The sequence below is a fragment of the Rhineura floridana genome, chromosome 2, assembly GCF_030035675.1.
Source record: "Rhineura floridana isolate rRhiFlo1 chromosome 2, rRhiFlo1.hap2, whole genome shotgun sequence".
Classification (NCBI taxonomy): Eukaryota; Metazoa; Chordata; class Lepidosauria; order Squamata; family Rhineuridae; genus Rhineura; species Rhineura floridana.
Window position 1 is genome coordinate 231,111,635 of NC_084481.1, and position 19,885 is coordinate 231,131,519.

At 44.4% G+C, this 19,885-nt stretch overlaps 1 protein-coding gene across 1 annotated transcript in view; it reads left to right on the forward strand.

The window, feature by feature from the left end:
- The window catches only part of DLGAP5 (DLG associated protein 5), a 33,733-nt gene extending 14,026 nt beyond the window's left edge, over window positions 1-19,707 (forward strand). Inside the window, exons 10-19 of the mRNA XM_061612515.1 lie at window positions 3,378-3,474; window positions 5,429-5,514; window positions 5,702-5,862; window positions 6,166-6,261; window positions 10,471-10,693; window positions 13,076-13,277; window positions 14,350-14,407; window positions 14,585-14,753; window positions 16,418-16,467; window positions 19,155-19,707. Coding sequence (XP_061468499.1) covers window positions 3,378-3,474; window positions 5,429-5,514; window positions 5,702-5,862; window positions 6,166-6,261; window positions 10,471-10,693; window positions 13,076-13,277; window positions 14,350-14,407; window positions 14,585-14,753; window positions 16,418-16,467; window positions 19,155-19,280 — 1,268 coding nt within the window. The 3' untranslated portion in view covers window positions 19,281-19,707. The remainder of the gene's footprint in view (window positions 1-3,377; window positions 3,475-5,428; window positions 5,515-5,701; window positions 5,863-6,165; window positions 6,262-10,470; window positions 10,694-13,075; window positions 13,278-14,349; window positions 14,408-14,584; window positions 14,754-16,417; window positions 16,468-19,154) is intronic.
- The last annotated feature ends 178 nt before the right edge of the window (window positions 19,708-19,885 follow it).

Consider the following 19,885-nt stretch of genomic DNA (forward strand, 5'->3'; position numbering starts at 1 on the left):
TGGCAAGATAGCTGTGGCCGTTTGTGGACCAGGATAGCCTGACCACTGTTGTCCATGCACCGGTGACCTCCAGGCTGGATTATTGTAAAGTGCTGTATGTGGGGTAGCCCTTGAGGTTGGTCTGGAAGCTGCAGATGGTGCAAATGTGGTGGTGAGACTGCTCACTGGGGCAGGATATCGCCGACAGGTCACCCTGCTGCTGAAAGAATTGCACTGGCTACCTATTAGCTACCGAGCTAAGTTCAAGGTTCTGGTTTTTTGTTCTTATGTGCCTTCAAGTCGATTACGACTTAAGTCGACCCTTTGAATCGGCGACCTCCAATAGCATCTGTTATAAACCACCCTGTTAAGATCTTGTAAGTTCAGGTCTGTGGCTTTCTTTATAGAATCAGTCCATCTCTTCTTTGGCTCTCCTCTTTTTCTACTCCCTTCTGTTTTTCCCAGCATTATTGTTTTTTCTAGTGAATCCTGTCTTCTCATGATGTATCCAAAGTATGATAACCTCAGTTTCATCATTTTAGCCCCTAGTGATAGTTCTGCTTTAATTTGTTCTAACACCCAATTATTTGTCTTTTTTGCAGTCCATGGTATCCGCAAAGCTCTCCTCCAACACCACATTTCGAATGAGTTGATTTTTCTCTTACCTGCTTTTTTCACTGTCCAACTTTCACATCCATACATAGAGATCGGGAATACCATGGTCTGAATGATCCTGACTTTAGTGTTCAGTGATGCATCTTTTCATTTGAGGACCTTTTCTAGTTCTCTCATAGCTGCCCTCCCCAGTTCTAGCTTTCTTCTGATTTCTTGTCTCCATTTTGGTTAATGACTGTGCCAAGGTATTGATAATCCTTGACAAGTTCAATGTCCTCGTTGTCAACTTTAAAGTTACATAAATCTTCTGTTATTACTTTAGTCGTCTTAATGTTCAGCTGTAGTCCTGCTTTTATGCTTCCATCAGCATTCTTTTCAAATCATTACTGGTTTCTGCTAAGAGTATGGTGTCATCTGCATATCTTAAATTATTGATATTTCTCCCTCCAGTTTTCACACCTCCATTTTGGATCAATCCCGCTTTCCGTATGATATGTTCTGCGTATAGATTAAACAAATAGGGTGATAAAATACACCCGTCTCACACCCTTCCCAATGGGGAACCAATCGGTTTCTCCATATTCTGTCCTTACAATAGCCTCTTGTCCAGTGTATAGGTTGCGCATCAGGACAATCAGATGCTGTGGCACCCCATTTTCTTTTAAAGCATTCCATAGGTTTTCATGATCTACAGTACAGTCAAATGCTTTGCTGTAATCTATAAAACACAGGGTGATTTTCCTCTGAAATTCCTTTCCTAAATCCAGCTTGGACATCTGGCATGTTTCGTTCCATATATGGTAAGAGCCTTTGTTGTAGAATCTTGAGCATTTACTTGCATGGGATATTAAGGCAATAGTTTGATAATTACTGCATTCCCTGAGACCCCCTTTCTTTGGAATTGGGATATTATTATTGATTTATATCCCGCCCTTCTTCCCAGTAGGAGCCCAGGGCGGCAAACAAAAGCACCAAAACATTAAAACATCATAAAAACGAACTTTAAAACAAAACATCTTCAAAAACGTTACTTAACTAAAACGTTCAAAACATCTAAGTTTAAAAACATTTTTTGAAGGTTTAAGAACATATTGAAAAGCAATTCCAGCACAGAGGCAGACTGGGATAGGTCTCAACTTAAAAGGTTTGTTGAAAGGTTTGGGATATATATGGAACGTTTCCAGTCTATGGGCCATTGTTAAGTTTTCCATATTTCTTGGACAGATTCAGTCTCAGTAACTTGTGGCAACTCTATTGGTATGCCATTTGTTCCTGATAATTTGTTTCTTCCAAGTATTGGAAGTGCAGCTTTCACCTCGCATTCTAAAATTTCTGGTTCTTCATCATCCGGTTCCTCCGTGAATGAATCTGTCATCTTTGCATCTTTTATAGAGTTCTTCATTGTATTGCTTCCATCTTCCTTTCATTTCATCTCGGTCAGTCAGTTTGTTCCCCTGTTTATTCAACATCGCTACCCTTGGTTTAAATTTCCCTTTCATTTCTCTAATCTTTTGGAATAGGGCTGTTGATCTACCTTTTTTGTTGTCCTCTTCTATTTCTATACAATAACTATTGTAATAGTTCTTTTTGTCCCTACAGACTAGTTGCTGTATTATTGCATTTAGGGTTCTGAGTTTTGGTGTACGTAGCTGTATACAGTTTGGGACCAGGATATCTGAAAGACCATCTTACCCCTTATATACCCAGTTGATGACTGTGCTCTGCAGGTGAAGGCCTACAGATACCATCTTATCAGGATGTCTGTTCCACACAACATAGGAAAGGAAGCTTTAGTGTAGTGGCACCTACCCTTTGGAATTCCTTCCCTTTAAATATTAGACAGGTGCCGTCTTATGTTATCTTTTCCATGCCTACTGAAGATCTTCATCTTTCAACAAGCCTTTTAAGCAGAGACATTATCCCAGTCTGTGTCTGTGTTGGAATTGCTTTTTAATATGTTTTTAAACCTTTTTTAAAGATTATTTAAAGATTTAAAAAAAATGTTTTAGATGTTTTGTTTCAATATGTTTTTAAGGATGTTTTTGTTTTAATATAGCTTAGTTTAAAGTGTTTTTAGTGCTTTTATTTGCCACCCTGGGTTCCAACTGTGAGGAAGGGCAGAATAGAAATTTAATAAATACATAATGCTTGGAACATTCTAAAGCGCTATAAAAATGCTAAGCATTCTTACTATCAGGACTGTGCACTTTAGCAAACTAAAGATTGAGTTGATGTATCAGTGGGCTGAGACTGAGAATTTCAAGTCTGTTCTGAAGCCATTTTGACTGATGCATTACTGTAATAGGAAATGAGAGAGAATATTAGAAGGAAACATTTAACAATTAACGGTCACTTTGGTTAAACTGCAAGGGTGGTGTTCAGTGCTAGTGCTCCTCTGAGGAGACTCATTGAAGTTAATAGACATGACTACATGTTCATTAATTTTAGTGGGTCTACTCAGAGTAGGACTTACTTGAATGCTGCAATCCAATACACACTTACCTGTGAGTAGGTCCCATTGAACCCAATGGAGCTTACTTCTGTGTAGACATGGATTGCAGCCTAACGTATTACAACCTCCACTATCTCTACAAAGCACCTATATTGAGGTTTTGGTCATATATGTATTAAACTTCATAAGTATTTTGTTAAAAGGCAGATGTTTATTCAACTAAAAATTCTTGAAGTGATGGGTAACCATAGTGTAATATTGTGACTTAATTTCTTCCTGTACTGTCTGCAGAGTTCTGCAGTTTTCCCTGTAAAATCTCCTGTCTTTCCAGAATGTGCGCCTAATGAGATGATGCATGCTCTGCAGGGTGCGAATCTGCCAGCAAATGACTCAGCAGGAGAGCCCCTGCACAACGTGCCCTATTTCAGGTTTGTATCAAAGGGCAGAAGCTACTCTTGAAGTGTGGCTAAACAAAAGGCTTACTGACAGAATGCTCTCTCTTTTTAGAAGTGTCTCTGCTGCATAAGAGATTTGCATTCCCATTAAAGTAACAAATGCTTGTCCCAGTAAAAAGACCTTAAGTTGGGTGCTCTCTTCCCTCTCTGAGCTATAGTGCCACTTAAAGCTCCTTTTTTGGCTCATTAATCTGGCACACTTTCCCTCCGTTAATGTGGCACACGCGGAGATGACATTGGTACCTCAGACCAGAGCCTTTTTCATCTGAGCTCTTAAATTCAGGGGTTATCTCTGGTGGTGGTGGGGAAACCCTCTGCAAATGCTTTACAGCTTCATTTGAGGAATGCTATCAATAGAACACTGTCAGAACCTACTCTGTTTATCCTCCAAGGAGTTTACTTCCCTCACTCCTTTTACCTCATTTATTTTATTTTTTTCTTAAAACCATTTATGTATTGTCTTATCATTCAAAAAGCAGTTTGCAACCAACTGAAATATAAGTTCATTAAAATCAATACAATGATCAATACATGCAGCAGCAACTATAACTGCATCTGGTATATTGATATTTTTGTATTGTGTTTGACTAATTTTTGTACATGTTTTTGAGATTTCTTTGTCAGTTGCTTTGAGGGTTTTTTCTGGAAAAAAAGACTATTAAATATAATTAATAGTAATAATAAAATGGGAGTAAGTACATTTTCATGAAGCACCGGAAACTTATCATTTTTATCCTCGCAACAACCCTGTAAGGTTGGTTAGGCTAAGAGACTCGGAGAGAGTCATCAGAAGGAGAGCCACTGTGGCATAGTGGATGGTGGTTTGGGTTTGAACCAGGGATGTGGAGTCAGTACGCTAAGACCTTCGACTCTGACTCCTCTATTTTTCTACTGTCCAACTCCGACTCCACCCAAAATTGCTTCCAACTCCACAGCCCTGGGAAGGGCTGTAAATGTCTTTTTAAATTGGAAGCTCTCCTAGGAGCATTTTTATCGCTGCCTGAATATGTGCTGATCTTGGCATCACAGCATTTGTCTTCATCTGGGTCCTGTGTCATACACTGACACACAAAATGTTGTCCATCTTGAGTTATGGTGAAATGCTCAACTACAGCTGACTTCATGGGAAGCTTCTTGGACATTTTGAATTTATGTTTTAAAAAATTTGTCAATCAAAATTTATTTTGAAGTTGGAGTCGGTACATTTCTTCCGACTCTGCCCAAAATTGCTTACGACTCCGACTCCACAGCCCTGGTTTGAACTAGGGAGACCCAGCTGAAATCCTTACTTGGCTCACTGGGTGCCTTCAAGGCAGTCGCCCTCTCTCAGTGAAACTTGCAAGGATATATTGGGGAAAGCCTATGTATGCCATTCAAAGCTCCATTGAGTAAGGATTCAGAACAAATAACATTATGTTAAAGGACTGGGAAGTGGAACAAAGTTTGTCTGGAGCCCACCCTGCCTTTTGCCAATTTGCTACTAGACCAGGTTCAAGATTCTTGTGTTAATTCACAAAAGTCTGATTCCTCATGTTCCGCCTCTGTCATTGAGATGCTCTGAAGGGGCATTTCATGTGGTTCCCCACACCTGAGGCTTGATCAGCCTTTATTAAGGACAGAACATTTAGTCTGGCAGGCTCAGCCCTGTGGAACTCTCTGCTAGTCACAGTTCAGCAGGAATTATTCCTGCCTTCATTCAGATGTCTGTAAAAAACTTTCCGACAGGACCTTGCAGTATGAATTTATTTTTATTGAACAATATGTATTAATATTTTTACTGGTGTTTTTATTTATCTTACTGCAATTTTGTGCTGTATTTTATGAAAGCGCGATCTATAAATATTTCAATCAATAGCTAGCTTCAAATATCTCCCAGGCCTCGTGTAACTGAGCTTTGTGTCTGCATGCTTTTTTTTATTTTTTAAAGAAACCTTCTTCAGTGTGAGACACAGAGGCTGAAATCACATTGTCTTGAATGGGAAGGAACTGCTGAGACAGATATCCCCCAGGATGGTAAGAGAAGAAACTCAAGGAGTAGATGCGAAATTGCTGTCCAGGACAGAACAATTTGCTTAACTATATTGCTAAGAGGTTTCAAGTGTGAACCGCCCAACCAAGATAAATGAGATTTATAAGAAGTACATTCCTTAAACCTCTCACCAGATGCTTTATATAAATAACAAAATATTCATTTATTCAGCAAAAGATCTGGTCCGTACAACCATTGGGCAAACCAGGCTGCTGATAGCTGAAAGATTCAAGCAATTTGAAGGACTGGTGGATAACTGTGAGTTCAGGCGTGGGGAAAAGGAGACAACATGTGGAGATCTGGAAGGATTCTGGGATATGGTGAACTTCCAAGTAAGACTTCTGAGTGTTTCTGTCTTGTATTCAGGAGGTTCTACAGGAATGCATTGTCAGCTCACCACTTTAATACAGGAAAATGACTTCTGTTTTCCATTTGCACTTTGTGAAGCTTAGCTTTGTGATTTCCTGATGTTGTTGTGTAAGTTTAGCCCTGTGTTTCACCAAGCAGGCTGACTGTGCATTTGAGTTTTTTTGTCTTGTTTACAAAAGATGCAACCAAGTGAAGATTTTTGAGCAGGCTCACTTTAGCCTAGTCTTGGAGTTCTTCTTTTTGGTTTATTTTTATTTTCCTTATAGGTAGACGATGTAAAGAAAAAAATTGAGAACTTGAGGAAGCTTCAGGAGAACGGATGGCAAATGGTGGATGATGTCCAGTCCAAGAGACCCGTCAAGGTATGAGAGGCTTCTGTAGCTCTGCTGTTCAGAACATCAGAGCCTGCTGGATCAGGCCCGTGGCCCATCTGGTCCAGCATCCTGTTCTCACATTTGCCCATGGGAAGCCTGCAAGCAGGACCAGAGTGCAAGATGGGTTGTCATCTTGCATGACGCATAGTTATTACAACGCATAGTTTTCTAAGGCAGGCTTTCCTGAAGCAACCAGAGGTGGCTGCTCAAAAAAGGCACGAGTCCTTCTCTCACCTTCTCTTTGGATTAGATCTTGACAAACTTTCCATTTGCAAATCACTGTAAGCCATGCTAAGTGCCTGCAACTGAGGCAACCATTTGCTGCTTCTCTGTATATCCCTGCCTCCACTTCCCCTACCCATGATTTCCTTGTGTAGAATTCTAGATTGTAAGCTCATTTTGGAGCAAAGACCTGCCTCCTGTACTTTGTAAAGCACTACACACACTCTCAGTGCTATATAAATGAATAAATAAAAATAACCGTATATTCCCCCATTTACAGGCTGATGGTTAACAGCCAATGAAGCACCTATTGTCTTCTAGCTCCCCTTTTAGTAACCAACACACTTCCCTTTTCAACACAATGCAAGCCTTCCTTCTATTCTACCCTCCGTTTTCCCCATATAATGAGGACTAGAAGTTTGCTTCTTTAAAAAAAAAATGTGTTATGTGATTGTTAGGATTCCAATGAAAGCTTCTAGGATCTACTATGTAATGTGTAAGGCAACTGTGTTCCTGGGTGCCTTCTCCCCTCCTGCAGCTATGAAGCTGATTCAGAACCATGGGTGGGTACTTTGCTGGTCTTGCATATGAACACTCCTGTCAGTTACAGGAGATTCTAATAGCTTGTATGGCAGAAATGTATATATTGGAACCGTATGTCCCATGTCTCATATCAGCTGAGAATGCTTTCTTGGGTATTCAAGGCTCAGATGGAGAGAAGTTAGGGGATCACATTTTGTTCTGTCCAACTGAAAAGTGGTGCGTGCCATCAGTTGACCTTATCCTTCATCCTCTTGCTGATCTCCTGGAAGGGGTGAGAGAATGAGCGCTCAGACTAGAAGGAAGGGGGAATGCCCCACGCTACTTTGTGGATTTGTTCACACCCAGTTCGAATTGTGTAGTTGAACCAGAGTGATGTCCTTGCTAAGAGTGCAAGCTGTAAGACTTGAAATCTCCAGGTCACGTTCCTTGGAGAGCCCCCTCTCTCGGCCCCCTGCTCCCAATATGGGACTGATAACACTGGTTATTGGATCATGTATCATTAACAGCAAAGTCAGGGTTTATTTGCATGCTTAAGCAAATAAATAAATAAATCTATTAGTATTTTTATTTTTAATTCTCCCCTTATGTGTCTTGGCAAGCCAAGAGGAGGAAAACTGGAGTGAGCAGCGGAGGGGCATCCAGGAAGGGCTCCACCAAAGTACCAGTAGTTTTTCCATTGGGTAGGAGTGAATTAAAGAGCCCTTGGTCTGCATCTTCTTTTGCATGCGGGTGGTTCAGTAGGCAAAGCTATTGAATAAGAGGAGAGGTCCTCTTGTGGATAAGGAATTGGTTAAGAAGCAGAGAGTAGGAATAAATGGACAGTTCTCCCAATGGAGGGCTGTAGAAAGTGGAGTCCCTCAAGGATCGGTATTGGGACCTGTACTTTTCAACTTAGAATCATAGAATCATAGAGTTGGAAGGGGCCTTGTAGGCCATTGAGTCCAACCCCCTGCTCACAGCAGGAAATCCACAGCTAGAGCATCTCCCGCAGATAGCTGTCCAGCCTCTGCTTGAAGACATCCAGTGAAGGGGATCCCACCACCTCCCTAGGCAGTCGGTTCCATTGCCGAACTGCCCTTACTGTCAAGAAGTTCCTTCTAATGTCCAATCTGAATCTACGCTCCTGCAACTTAAAACCATTAGACCTAGTCCTACCCTCTGGGGCAGCAGTGAACAAATCTGTACCCTCCTCTATGTGACAGTCCTTCAGGTACTTAAAGAGTACCTTGTTCATTAATGACCTAGAATTAGGAGTGAGCAGTGAAGTGGCCAAGTTTGCTGACGATACTAAATTATTCAGGGTTGTTAAAACAAAAAGGGATTGCGAAGAGCTCCAAAAAGACCAAACTGAGTGAATGGGCAGGAAAATGGCAAATGCAATTCAGTATAAACAAGTGTAAAATTATGCATATTGGAGCAAAAAATCTGAATTTCACATACACACTCATGGGGTCTGAACTGGCGGTGACCGACCAGGAGAGAGACCTCGGGGTTGTGGTGGACAGCACGATGAAAATGTCGACCCAGTGTGCGGCAGCTGTGAAAAAGGCAAATTCCATTCTAGCAATAATTAGGAAAGGTATTGAAAATAAAACAGCCGATATCATAATGCCGTTGTATAAATCTATGGTGCGGCCGGATTTGGAATACTGTGTACAGTTCTGGTCGCCTCATCTCAGAAAGGATATTATAGAGTTGGAAAAGTTTCAGAAGAGGGCAACCAGAATGATCAAGGGGATGGAGCGACTCCCTTACGAGGAAAGGTTGCAGCATTTGGGGCTTTTTAGTTTAGAGAAAAGGTGGGTCAGAGGAGACATGATAGAAGTGTATAAAATTATGCATGGCATTGAGAAAGTGGATAGAGAAAAGTTCTTCTCCTTCTCTCATAATACTAGAACTCGTGGACATTCAAAGAAGCTGAATGTTGGAAGATTCAGGACAGACAAAAGGAAGTACTTCTTTACTCAGCGCATAGTTAAACTATGGAATTTGCTCCCACAAGATGCAGTAATGGCCACCAGCTTGGATGGCTTTAAAAGAAGATTAGACAAATTCATGGAGGACAGGGCTATCAATGGCTACTAGCCATGATGGCTGTGCTGTGCCACCCTAGTCAGAGGCAGCATGCTTCTGAAAACCAGTTGCCGGAAGCCTCAGGAGGGGAGAGTGTTCTTGCACTCGGGTCCTGCTTGCGGGCTTCCCCCAGGCACCTGGTTGGCCACTGTGAGAACAGGATGCTGGACTAGATGGGCCACTGGCCTGATCCAGCAGGCTCTTCTTATGTTCTTGTCTTTCCGCCTTTGCTTAGTCCAAGGTATAGGTCCTATTACGAATTAGTTCCTGACCAGGGACTTTGACTACAGTTCTGAAGGCAGCATCAACCTCCGCTGCTGGAGGCAATACGCCTCTGAATGCCAGTCGGTGGAAACTGCAGGAGGAGGGAGTGCTCTTGCGCTCAGGTTCTGCCTTCAGGCTTCCCATTGGGGCAACTGGTTGGCCACTGTGAGAACAGGATGTGGGGCTAGATGGGGCCCCTTTAGCCTGATCCAGCAGGCTCTTATGTCCATGTGTTAATTATTCTGCTTACCACTAGAGGGCTCTACATCCCATAGCCTTGTAGTACAATTTTTGCCCACCTGGGGCTCTCCAGATGTTTCGGACTGCAGCTCTCATCATACAACCGTGTTGGCTGGGGCTCATGGGAGTCGTGGTCCGAAACATCGGAAGGCCCCCATGTTGATGAAGGCCGGCCTAGTGAGGTGATAAAACAAGCTGCATTTGGCTAGCCCTAAAATTGCTGTGGCAGCCCCTTCCAAACTTTGGAATTCTGATGGGGTTGTATTCTGAAAAGGAGACTACCACCGCCTCCACCAGCAGCTGCAGTTCTTTCTCTTACTTCTCCCATTGCAACCATCTACGTTGCGCCTCCCAGACCAGATTGCCTATTTCAGAGCCTCACCCTCCTGACGCTATGGCTTGAGAATAAAATTCTCCTTTTTCTACTGAAGTGAGATGTTCCTCATCTGGGAAATAGAATCTCATTGGATCGAGCCCCTTCCCCTGTGCTACCCACATCATCCTGCCCAGGCGACAGGGTTTATTTGACATCCATTTTCCCTGTTTGCCTTGAACCGGCGAGCGTCCAGCACTTTTTGAATGTTCAATCCCAGTAAGTGTGGCCAGTGGCCAGGGCTGATGGAAGCTGTATTTCATCAACGTCTGGAGGGCCAAAGGTTCCCCCACAGCAGCCCTACGTCTAAGTCTCTCTGAGGTCTGGACGTCTGCTGTGACATGAACGAAACAGAAAGTTTATTTAAATGGTCCAGATGCCATCTGTTCGCTCTGCAGCGGTCCCGTTAACGTTGCCTACATCACTGGACTCTTAGAAGGCGTCTCAGAGAAAAAGCTGCTGTCCTGCCTTTTGTCTTCCAGAAGAAGGCAGCCCCTCCGAAGGCAACTAAAGCTGGGGGTGGGACTGCCGAAAGGAGAGCAGCCCGAAAGCGCCTTGCCGCTATAAAGGCAGCTGTGAAGAGCAGGGTGAGACAGAAGGAGCTGGAAACTGAAGCCGTAGGTCAAGAAATGCCAAAGGAAGCAGGAAAAGTGATGTTTGATGGAGGGTTTTTCCGGATTGAATCTCCTTCCAAACCCTTCCCAGGTCAGTTGCCTTTGTGCAAGAATTTGGGCTTGAAGGGGGGGGGTTCTTTGCCACAGAGGGGGGTCCCTCCTGATGGCCCAGTGGGCCTCCTGTGAACATACTTATTCATTTTAGTTACTGGGAAAGAGAAGGTCGTTTGCCTCAGGGAGCCTGGGAACCAGCCAATGAAGACTGACTGTGGCTTTTTTTGATGGGAACCAGGCCTGTCTCTAGAATAGGAACCATAGCTAGGGGAATCTTGAGTTTCTCTCCTTCCCTGAACTGAACTGAATGTTTTTTGTTGTACGTACTGGGCTAGGAGGCAAAGTGTGCTCCCTGTTTTTTACACACACCACAGCACAAAGCTTTATTGAAAGTACTCCAAAAGTCTCTTCAAAACCGATAAGGTTTTGCCATTTGACTTCAGGTTCTGCATAGCTAAGCTAGGCAGGGCTCCTGAAGGAGGGAATTCCCCAAATGCCACCAAAAAGTCCTGCTCCATGACCCCGGCAGCCTCTCCTCCTGTGGTGGCACCATGCAGAGCAAGCTCTCTAGAACGTTGAAGGGCGTGAGGAGGCCCAGCCCTTCCCTTTCAGCCAGCATCTTTAACAGGACCAAGCAGCCAGGGAAACTTTCAACACTGGGGTTGTTTCACTCTGTATCTGCTGAAGTTTCTAGGCCATCTTCCATTGAGTAAATTTGTATAGATATTAGCAGAGATTGTCAACGGTCTGAAATGCTGTGTGCCGGTGTGTGCATTTACCTAAGAAAGCAAGGTTTTGCCCTGCATTGAGACTTAAGGTTTAATAAAATAAGAAAAGCTACTTTATTTATAGAAATACATAGTAGATAGGAAAGGCATACCTAGATCTAACTAAGTTGGAGGCGTAACATCCAGGTTTGGGAGTTGCCCTCATGGCTCCGGAGGGAGAGAGCAGAGACAAAGTGTCTCTCCTCTCTCGGACAGTCGGAGAAGAGAAGAGAGGAAAGGGCGGAAGGAAGAGGGGCAGATAAGCTTCCCTTAAGACGTATCAGTCTAACAACGGAAGGAAGGCAGTCAGAGCATCACAGGTAAAGGTAGCCAAGCCTATCCATCTGGAGGACCCTCACTCTATCTCCCTTCTGGAACATAAACAAAAGAACAAAACAGGAGTTGCTTTTGCCCCACTTCCAACATTTCCAAGGGCAGTTACATACAGAGGAAACCAGCTCCGCATTTTCTGAGTGAACGCAGTAACGCCCCAGCCCAAACAGGTCGAATGCATGCGCTTCCGCTGTGGTGGTTTGAGAGGGGAAGGAGCACTGCTTGGTGGCAGGGCACGTGGTCTGCAGACAAAACAGCCCAGTTAAGGCCAGGAGAAGACTCCTCTTTGAAGCCCTAGAGGGCTGCCCGCAGTCACTTTGTAGACAATACTGAACTCAGTGGGGTAAGGCAGCTTCCTAGGTTGCAACTGGGGACGTCCAGGTTCAAGTTCCACTTGGAGCAGTATTCGACCAACGTGCCCTGTCTGCACAAGGGTTACTGCTAGTGTTAACGCCGCTTTCCCCCCCTCGCGTGTCCTCTCCGAATCTGCTGTGGAGGGTTGAGGGGGAACCCCTAGAACAGTTTTAGGGGGGGGAAGTCCTGTTGCGCTCATGGTAATCCTTGCACTGACTGGACGCTTACTTGATGCTAGGTTGAATTATTGCTCCGATGGCACTGTATTATGATTATAACCATGGATGTTCCCTGAGCAATCTCTGACATGGTCGTTCAGGGAGAGTGTCGTTTTTGTCCACAACATTCCAGCTCTGTCTCTTCTGGGTCCGGCTTGAGTTTGAACCTTGCGAGAGAAGGAAGTCTTTCCTTTAAAGAATGCTGCAGTGCTGCTTGGCTGGATTGCCAATCGCCTCAAAGAAGTCTCTTGGAAGGATGCATTAAGCAGAATGAGATGGCTTTCTGAGGTGGTCAAGTTTTAGACTGCACCATTTCAGACTGCTCCCTCTTCCTGTTGCTTAATGTATCCAGGGAGCTTGAAAAATGTGACTCCCTCTCTCCCTGCAAGTTCAGAACTCTTTCAGCAATGCAAATCCCAGTCTGCATCTGTACTGATCTTTTTTTAAAGATTTTTTGTTTTGTTTTTAAGATGTTTTCAGTGCTTTTATCATTTGCTTGCTGCCCTGGGCTCCCTTTGGGAGGAAGGTTGGGATATAAAGTTAGTAAAATAACTCCGTATCATTCTGTGTACAGTGTTGGATGGCTCTTAGAGAGGTTTTGCCATTCCAGATAGGCACGTGCCAGATTGAAGCAACTTCTAGGAGTTTTGGAGCCTGGGGCAACTTTTAAGGATTCAGATGTTCTTTTGACATGGATAACATGATCAGAATGTCCAAGACTTTATTCCTCCTCTCCCATCTGCCTAGGCCGGACACCCAAATCTGCAAGCAGGATTTCCAGGCAGATGACTCCAAGATCTGCCAGCAGATCCCTGCTTAGGAGTTGTGCAGGTAGCTGTGTTGTGAGACTGGGCACAGCAACCGCGTCCAACACCATTCTTCCTAAAGCAGACGTGGATGTATTTGCGGATCCTGCTGGAAGTGACCTTGGATGCATTTCTGAACAAAGGTATCCAGCTGACCTGAATGGGAGCCCATTTGGCTGGTTGTAGAGATGGCGGCCCATGGCGGCAAGATCCAGATGAAGCACCTGGTCAACGGCATGGGAATGGCGGTTTCCAGATCAGACTAAAAGTCCATCTAGTGCAAGATGGGAAATCTGTGGCCTTCCAGATGTTGCTGGACTACAGCTCCTTAGCCAGTGTGGCTGATGGTCAGGGATGATGGGAGCTGTAGCCTAGCAACATCTGGAGGACAACAGGTTCCCCATCCCTGGAGAATGTTGTGTTTCCCGTAGCAACCACAAGAATGCTTTTGGGTGTTCCCATGCATGTTTAGGCATTCATACATAGAGCATGAAATGGGTGCCCTTCCTCTGTTGTTCCCCCCCCCCAAGGTATTTTGCTTCTGTGAATGGAGGCTCCATTCCACCCTTAAGACAAATGCAGGCTGGTGCTGTTGAGCAGGGTAGTTGCAGCTGCAGTGTGGAATCCACACTGAGCTAGAGACTTGCAACAGAAAACTGAAACTTTCACTTGGCTTTCCCACCTGCCGAGCCAGAACCAATGCCTGCTCTTCCTATGCCACAGTGTTTTGCTTAAGACCTCAGTCCTCCATCCTGCCTTTTCCTGTGTCGGAAGGTTTGTTATAAAACTCGAATTATCCTATGGAAGTTGTTCATTCAGCTCATCTGATAACGCCTTACAGATAGCGCTACTTAAAAATTCACCTTTTTCTCCCTTCTCAGTTCTTCCTGGCAATAATGCTTCACCTGATCTTTGTTGGTCACATGTCCAACTGTGTCACCTCACTTGCTTCCAGTTCTGAACAGAGTATTTTTATGTTTGTAGGAAAGATGTAGTTGGGGCAGGGCGAACCTGCTACTGCTGGAGTACTTCCCTGGGAGAAATCGCTATTCATTTCAGAGAAGCGGTCAGACTGCTTTTCTGTGCTACTTCACGTGATAAACTTAGTCCCTATGATGGTTCATCCAGTATCTTGCATTAAGTGAAAGGGAAGGTTTGGGGCAGTGATGGAGCTTCTAAATTGCATGCATGTGATGTTTCTTCCTTTTCCCCCAGTGACATCCAAGCCCCAGAGGAACCATGTGCTGCAGCCGAAGGCGTGGCAAAAGCTCCTGTAAGTGGTGACACATTTGTTGAATGCGTGCCTGTCTTGAACTTCAGAACAGCCGACTTCACATCATGTCAAATCTATTTCTCTTATCTTTTGAAACTCCAGGATGCGCAAACAGCCACGTGTGACAGGAGATCGCTCTTGTGTGATATGAATGACTTGATTTCTGTCAATTCTCAGGGCCTGGAAGATCCCAGTGTTAAAATGGAAGACCCAGAAATTGCAGAAGAGGTGATGGAGATGGCGGCAGATCTGGATGAACAGAATGTTCTGTGCAGTCATGAGGATTCCCAGTGTGAAGGAACATGCTCTCCCACTGAAGAGTTGCACACCCCAGAATGTAAAACAGGTATGTTTCCCCGTGGCTCTTCAAGCAGTGTGAAGAGCTTCTCTTGCTGTGGTCCTCAAGTTGTTCTGAGATTGCATGGAAAAGGTTAGGTTTTGAATATCAGGAGCTGCCTGTGCCACACAACCTTGTTTTTCGGCACCCTTAAAAGCTGGAGTGGGGAACCGTTTTGGCTCCAGGTCTCTCTCTGGCCCAACCCTATAGGCAAGTTGCCTTGCCCATCTGTCCAAATCCTTTGCGCTGTGGTTCCCAAGTGTTGCAGCCCCGTTGCACTGGAAACCTCCATACGCTTCTCCTTTCCATCCCTGATGTCAGAGGTGGAAAGGAGCCACAGAGGGACGCCCACTTTAAGCTCCCAGTTGTTCCTTTGAAGCCCTGTTCATGCTCACGCCACACCTGACATCATATATGACATCAGGTGTGGGACCAGGTCGGGGTCGTGGCTTCTGCAAAATGGCCTTGTGGATGAGATGGGGAGGCCTGCTGAACCAAGTCTGGCCCACAGGCCAGGGTTTGCCACCCCTACTTTAAAGACTACTTATTTATTAAATTCAGGTCCCATTGTGACCAATACCTTGGCACAGTCATTAACCAAAATGGAGACAACAGTCAAGAAATCGGAAGAGGGCTAGGACTGGGGAGGGCAGCTATGAGAGAACTAGAAAAGGTCCTCAAATGCAAAGATGTCTCGCTGAACACCACAGTCAGGATCATTCAGACCATGGTATTCCCGATCTCTATGTATGGATGTGAAAGTTGGACAGTGAAAAAAGCAGATAAGAGAAAAATCAACTCATTTGAAATGTGGGGTTGGAGAAGAGCTTTGTGCATACTATGGACTGCGAAAAAGACAAATAATTGGGTGTTAGAACAAATTAAACCAGAACTGTCACTAGAAGCTAAAATGATGAAACTGCGGTTATCATACTTTGGACACATCATGAGAAGACAGGATTCACTAGAAAACACAATAATGCTGGGAAAAATAGAAGGGAGTAGAAAAAGAGGAAGGCCAAACAAGAGATGGATTGATTCCATAAAGGAAGCCACAGACCTGAATATACAAGATCTGAACAGGGTGGTTCATGACAGATGCTCTTGGAGGTCGCTGATTCATGGGGTCGCCATATGTCGTAATCGTCTTGAAGGCACGTAACAACAAATTAAATTCATATTCTGCCCTTCTTCCCAGAAGGATCCCAAGGCAGCAAATATATTATTGTGTGCTCTTCTGTTTAGGTTACAGTCTCCTCAGTCAGTTCCCTTACGCTGTTGGTGAGACCTTCAGGCTGCCTTCTGAGGGCTGCATTCTTAGAAGCAGGTCCCATTGTGATCAATGCAACAAACATCCAAGTCAGTATGTTTAGGATCAGGGGGGTGGGGTGGAACAGGATAGGATGTCTCGTTGCTCTTACACACTTGCCATACTTTCACTGCCTTGTGCTTGACTAGATATCTTGGAATGGAGATCTTTCGTTTTTGCTACTGGCTTTATGAGATGGGACAGCTTTTAGTCACCATTGTCATTCGTGAATCACAAATACTTGCCAATGAGATGTGAAGCATAAAACCATATTGGCCTAATCCACTGGAACCTCTCCTACCTATGGTGAACCAGCCCTAAATTACATTAAAAACCCCACTGAAAATACAACTTTATCTTCCAGGCCTCCTTCTTGGTGACTTCTCCTGTGACGATGGGATGCCCGGTCTCCAGGTTTGTTTGCTTGGAATGGAGTTAATTGAGCTGGGTAAACGTCTGAATGCTGGCAACTGCAGTGTTTGTCCCATTACTGCAGTGAATTTGATGACATGCTTTTCCATTAATTAAAAAAATAGGGAGTGGGGATTGGAAAGGACACAAAATGTCAAGCGCACCCCCAGTGCAAGGCAGGACTTAGCAGCCCCAGAACAAACACACACAATGCAGGTGATAGTTTGTCGTAAGGAGGTTGCATTGAATTGCCCAAAGAGTAAATGACACCAGTTGACTCCCCTCCTCACCCCGGCCTGTAAAACTTCGGATTTGCTAGCAAATCTGTCAGGGATGAGTAGGAAGGAACAGCTGTCTGATTGGGTGGGAAATCTTTCATCTGAGGTATTGTCTCTTGTTACTTGTGTGGTGCCATGAAAGTACATCACTGACAAGGGAAAATGGCCAGGCCCCTGCCCCAAAGGAGCTTACAATCCATATTCAACAATGGGGATGGATGAGGATGATAGAGGTGAATGAACGCAGTTATATGTAGTCTGGCTTAATCCTTTAGTCCCTCCCACAGAAATGAAGCTCAGGGTGGGTTTTGAGAAGAGGTCTGAAGGAGAGAAGAGATCCACCAGAATCTCTGAGCTGTGTTGGCCCGATACCCCAGAACAGAACTCTCTTGAAACTGTAACAGCTAGATGGAACCTCCAGGTTCAGTAGTAGTGTACCTCAGAATATCAGTTGTTGGAAAGCAACAATGGGAGATGGCTACTTCAAGTCCAGCTTTGGGCTTTCTCGGAGCCATTTAGTTGGCCACCGTGGGAACTAGATGGGGTTTGGGCTGATTCAAAATGGCTGCTCTTTAGTTCACGCTCTCTCCTGTGTTGCAGTAGCCAGAGCGAGCCTTATGGTGAAGCAGCAAATTGCTGAATCGGGACAGAAAGGGAGGGCCGCCTTCTTGTCTCAGATCTCCGTTGTCTGTGTGTCACTTTAAAAAGTCAGCAAAGGGTGCCATAGAGATACTTGGAGTGAAATTTCAAAGTCTGGTGCTAATGACAGTGATCGGGAGCGAGGCTGAGGGAGATTTCAAAATGAATCAGAGCCTTATTGGGCTAGGCATACTAGCCTCGCAGAGTACACCCCTTGTCAAGGTTACTATGGGAGTGTTGGCAAGGAACTGAAGAGAGGAAATTATCATTTAAGTTGTACCACAGGCTGAAACTGATCCGGCAGAATTCTTTCTCATCCACCCGCTCATAGCTGTGGGTGGTGCATACAGAGGCCTAGAACTAGAGGAATCAGTCTCAGTCCATTCCTACATCTGGAGTGTACCTGCCACCACTGATCCCTTTATTTCTCTGGCTGATTAAAATTTGGGTGGGTGGGGGGGTTGTAAGATAAGGCTGGGAGGTAAGGCAACATGGCATGATGTGTGCTCTTAATCCAGCAGAGTTAACTTTTCCTGTCTATATACAAAGTTGTCAGAAGCAGGTTTGTGACGCTACCATGAGTGATAAGTGCGTTTGTGTCAGATCTCAAAATTTTGAATTCGGTGGGAGGATCCATGATCTCTCGTTCAGGCTGCACAACCGGCTAGGTTGGTTTTTCAGAGCTCAGTGTTTTTTCCTTGAGGCAGTGCCATTAAGCACGAAGATGCTGCACCTAAAGAAGGCATCCGTGCCTATACAAGTATGAATTAGGTGCAGGGCACCCAAGTGAGGAAAACAGTTTTTGTTTTTAAAAGCATGTAATCTGAATAATGCTGCTCTTTATCACTTGGCTGCTATTGAGATGAAGCAGGTTGGTGTGCATTCTGTACCAAAAATAAGAGCAAAATCGAGGTCTTTCCACATTTGGGGGGCATGGAGCAGGAAGAGGACAGACTCTTGTCTGAATCACCTCTGCATATTCAATAGATTTGATGTTATTGTGTAATATGTCCTGCCTCCAAGTGTTTGGGTTTTTAGTAGTATAGAATGTTCTTGGCAAGATAATGCCGATGGAATTTCTGGCATCTAGGGAAGGGCTTTAGATGGTCAAGTTGTATTGGAGAATACAGCTGTAGCGTAGGGAGGAAATTCATGGCCCATGTTCTGGGAGCTCACTTGAAGCTTTTCTGGAAATGTTTTGTTTCACCAATTACCTTCTAGAATGACCACTTTGCAACAGTGAGATCTAGAAACATGTTTCCTTGCCCTTGCTGGGGGAAGAAAAGGCAGGGAATAGACAGGATGCCCAAGTTCAATGTGAAGCTGCAGGTGCGCATTTCTGTGATATTTTCACAAGCAAGGTACCTGGCATCAAAAAAGATTCCTGTCCAGTTAAAGGAAATAGGTTAGTAAAAATTGGCCAGTGAACTGTGCCATGCACTACAGTGAGGAAGATTCTAAAGTTGATCACTGAGGAAAGCTATGGCTATGACCTCTATGTAGGCCTCAGGAAGCATTGATAAGGGACACAAGGGCTAGGTAGGTTTCTGTTGGCTAACAGAAGCCCCATCATGGCCCACTTATTGCCTCAAAACCGGCAATAAATATTTCTCTGCAAAAGCTTTTCTCTGCCATGAAGAGGGCTGGAAACTTGGGGTTGGGTTTAACTGACAGCTGAGGTCCTTCAGAGTCTGGATTTTGACTATGAAGGGGACTGAGTGGTAGTTCTTTTCCCTGGGCCCTTAACCCTACCCCCTTATTTGTTCCCCACAGCCAAACCTGGATGGCAGCCTTTTCTTCACCCCTCTGAGGAACAAAGCTGAGAAATTTGTGGCAGCCGCTTCGTGCAATGACCTCATTGTTTTTTCTCCCCTTTCTTTCCCGGATGGGGAGAAATAAGGGGCTGGACTACTGCAGTCTACTGGGGCCATGCCTTGCTCAACAACAGCAGCATCCACAGGGGAGTGTCTCTTGACCTCGTTAATTTCTAGTTTCACTACAGAATTAGTAGTGGTATAATGTACTTGTACTTTAAATGTAAGTGTCTTGAAGATGGGTGCTTCTGCCAGAGAACTCCAAGTTATGCAATGAAGAATGAGGGCTAGAATCTTGCATTACCCAAATGTTTGTGTTGTGTCGCTTGCAAGGGCTTCTATTCTGAATGGGCCTGACCGCACCAGGGGGCAAAACATTTTGAGATTCAAAAGTCTGTAAATAAATGTCATGGTTTGTGTGAGAGAGATTAATTATAGTGGTGTCTGATATTTTCTTTTACTAAATTTGTACTTCAATATCCATTGAAATTATTAAAAATTAAATAACTTGGTCTGTGTCTTTTAAGCTGCTTCTCAAAGCTCTCTCTTTGGGTTCTTTTATCATCTTTCTTCATCCTAACATCCCCCTCCCTTCCAAAATCAGCAGTTCAATTTGAACAGAGCTGCACATGTTACAATTGGTCTGGGGCAGTGGATGGGAAGGCTGTTTTCTCTGTTTCAGTTCAGCCC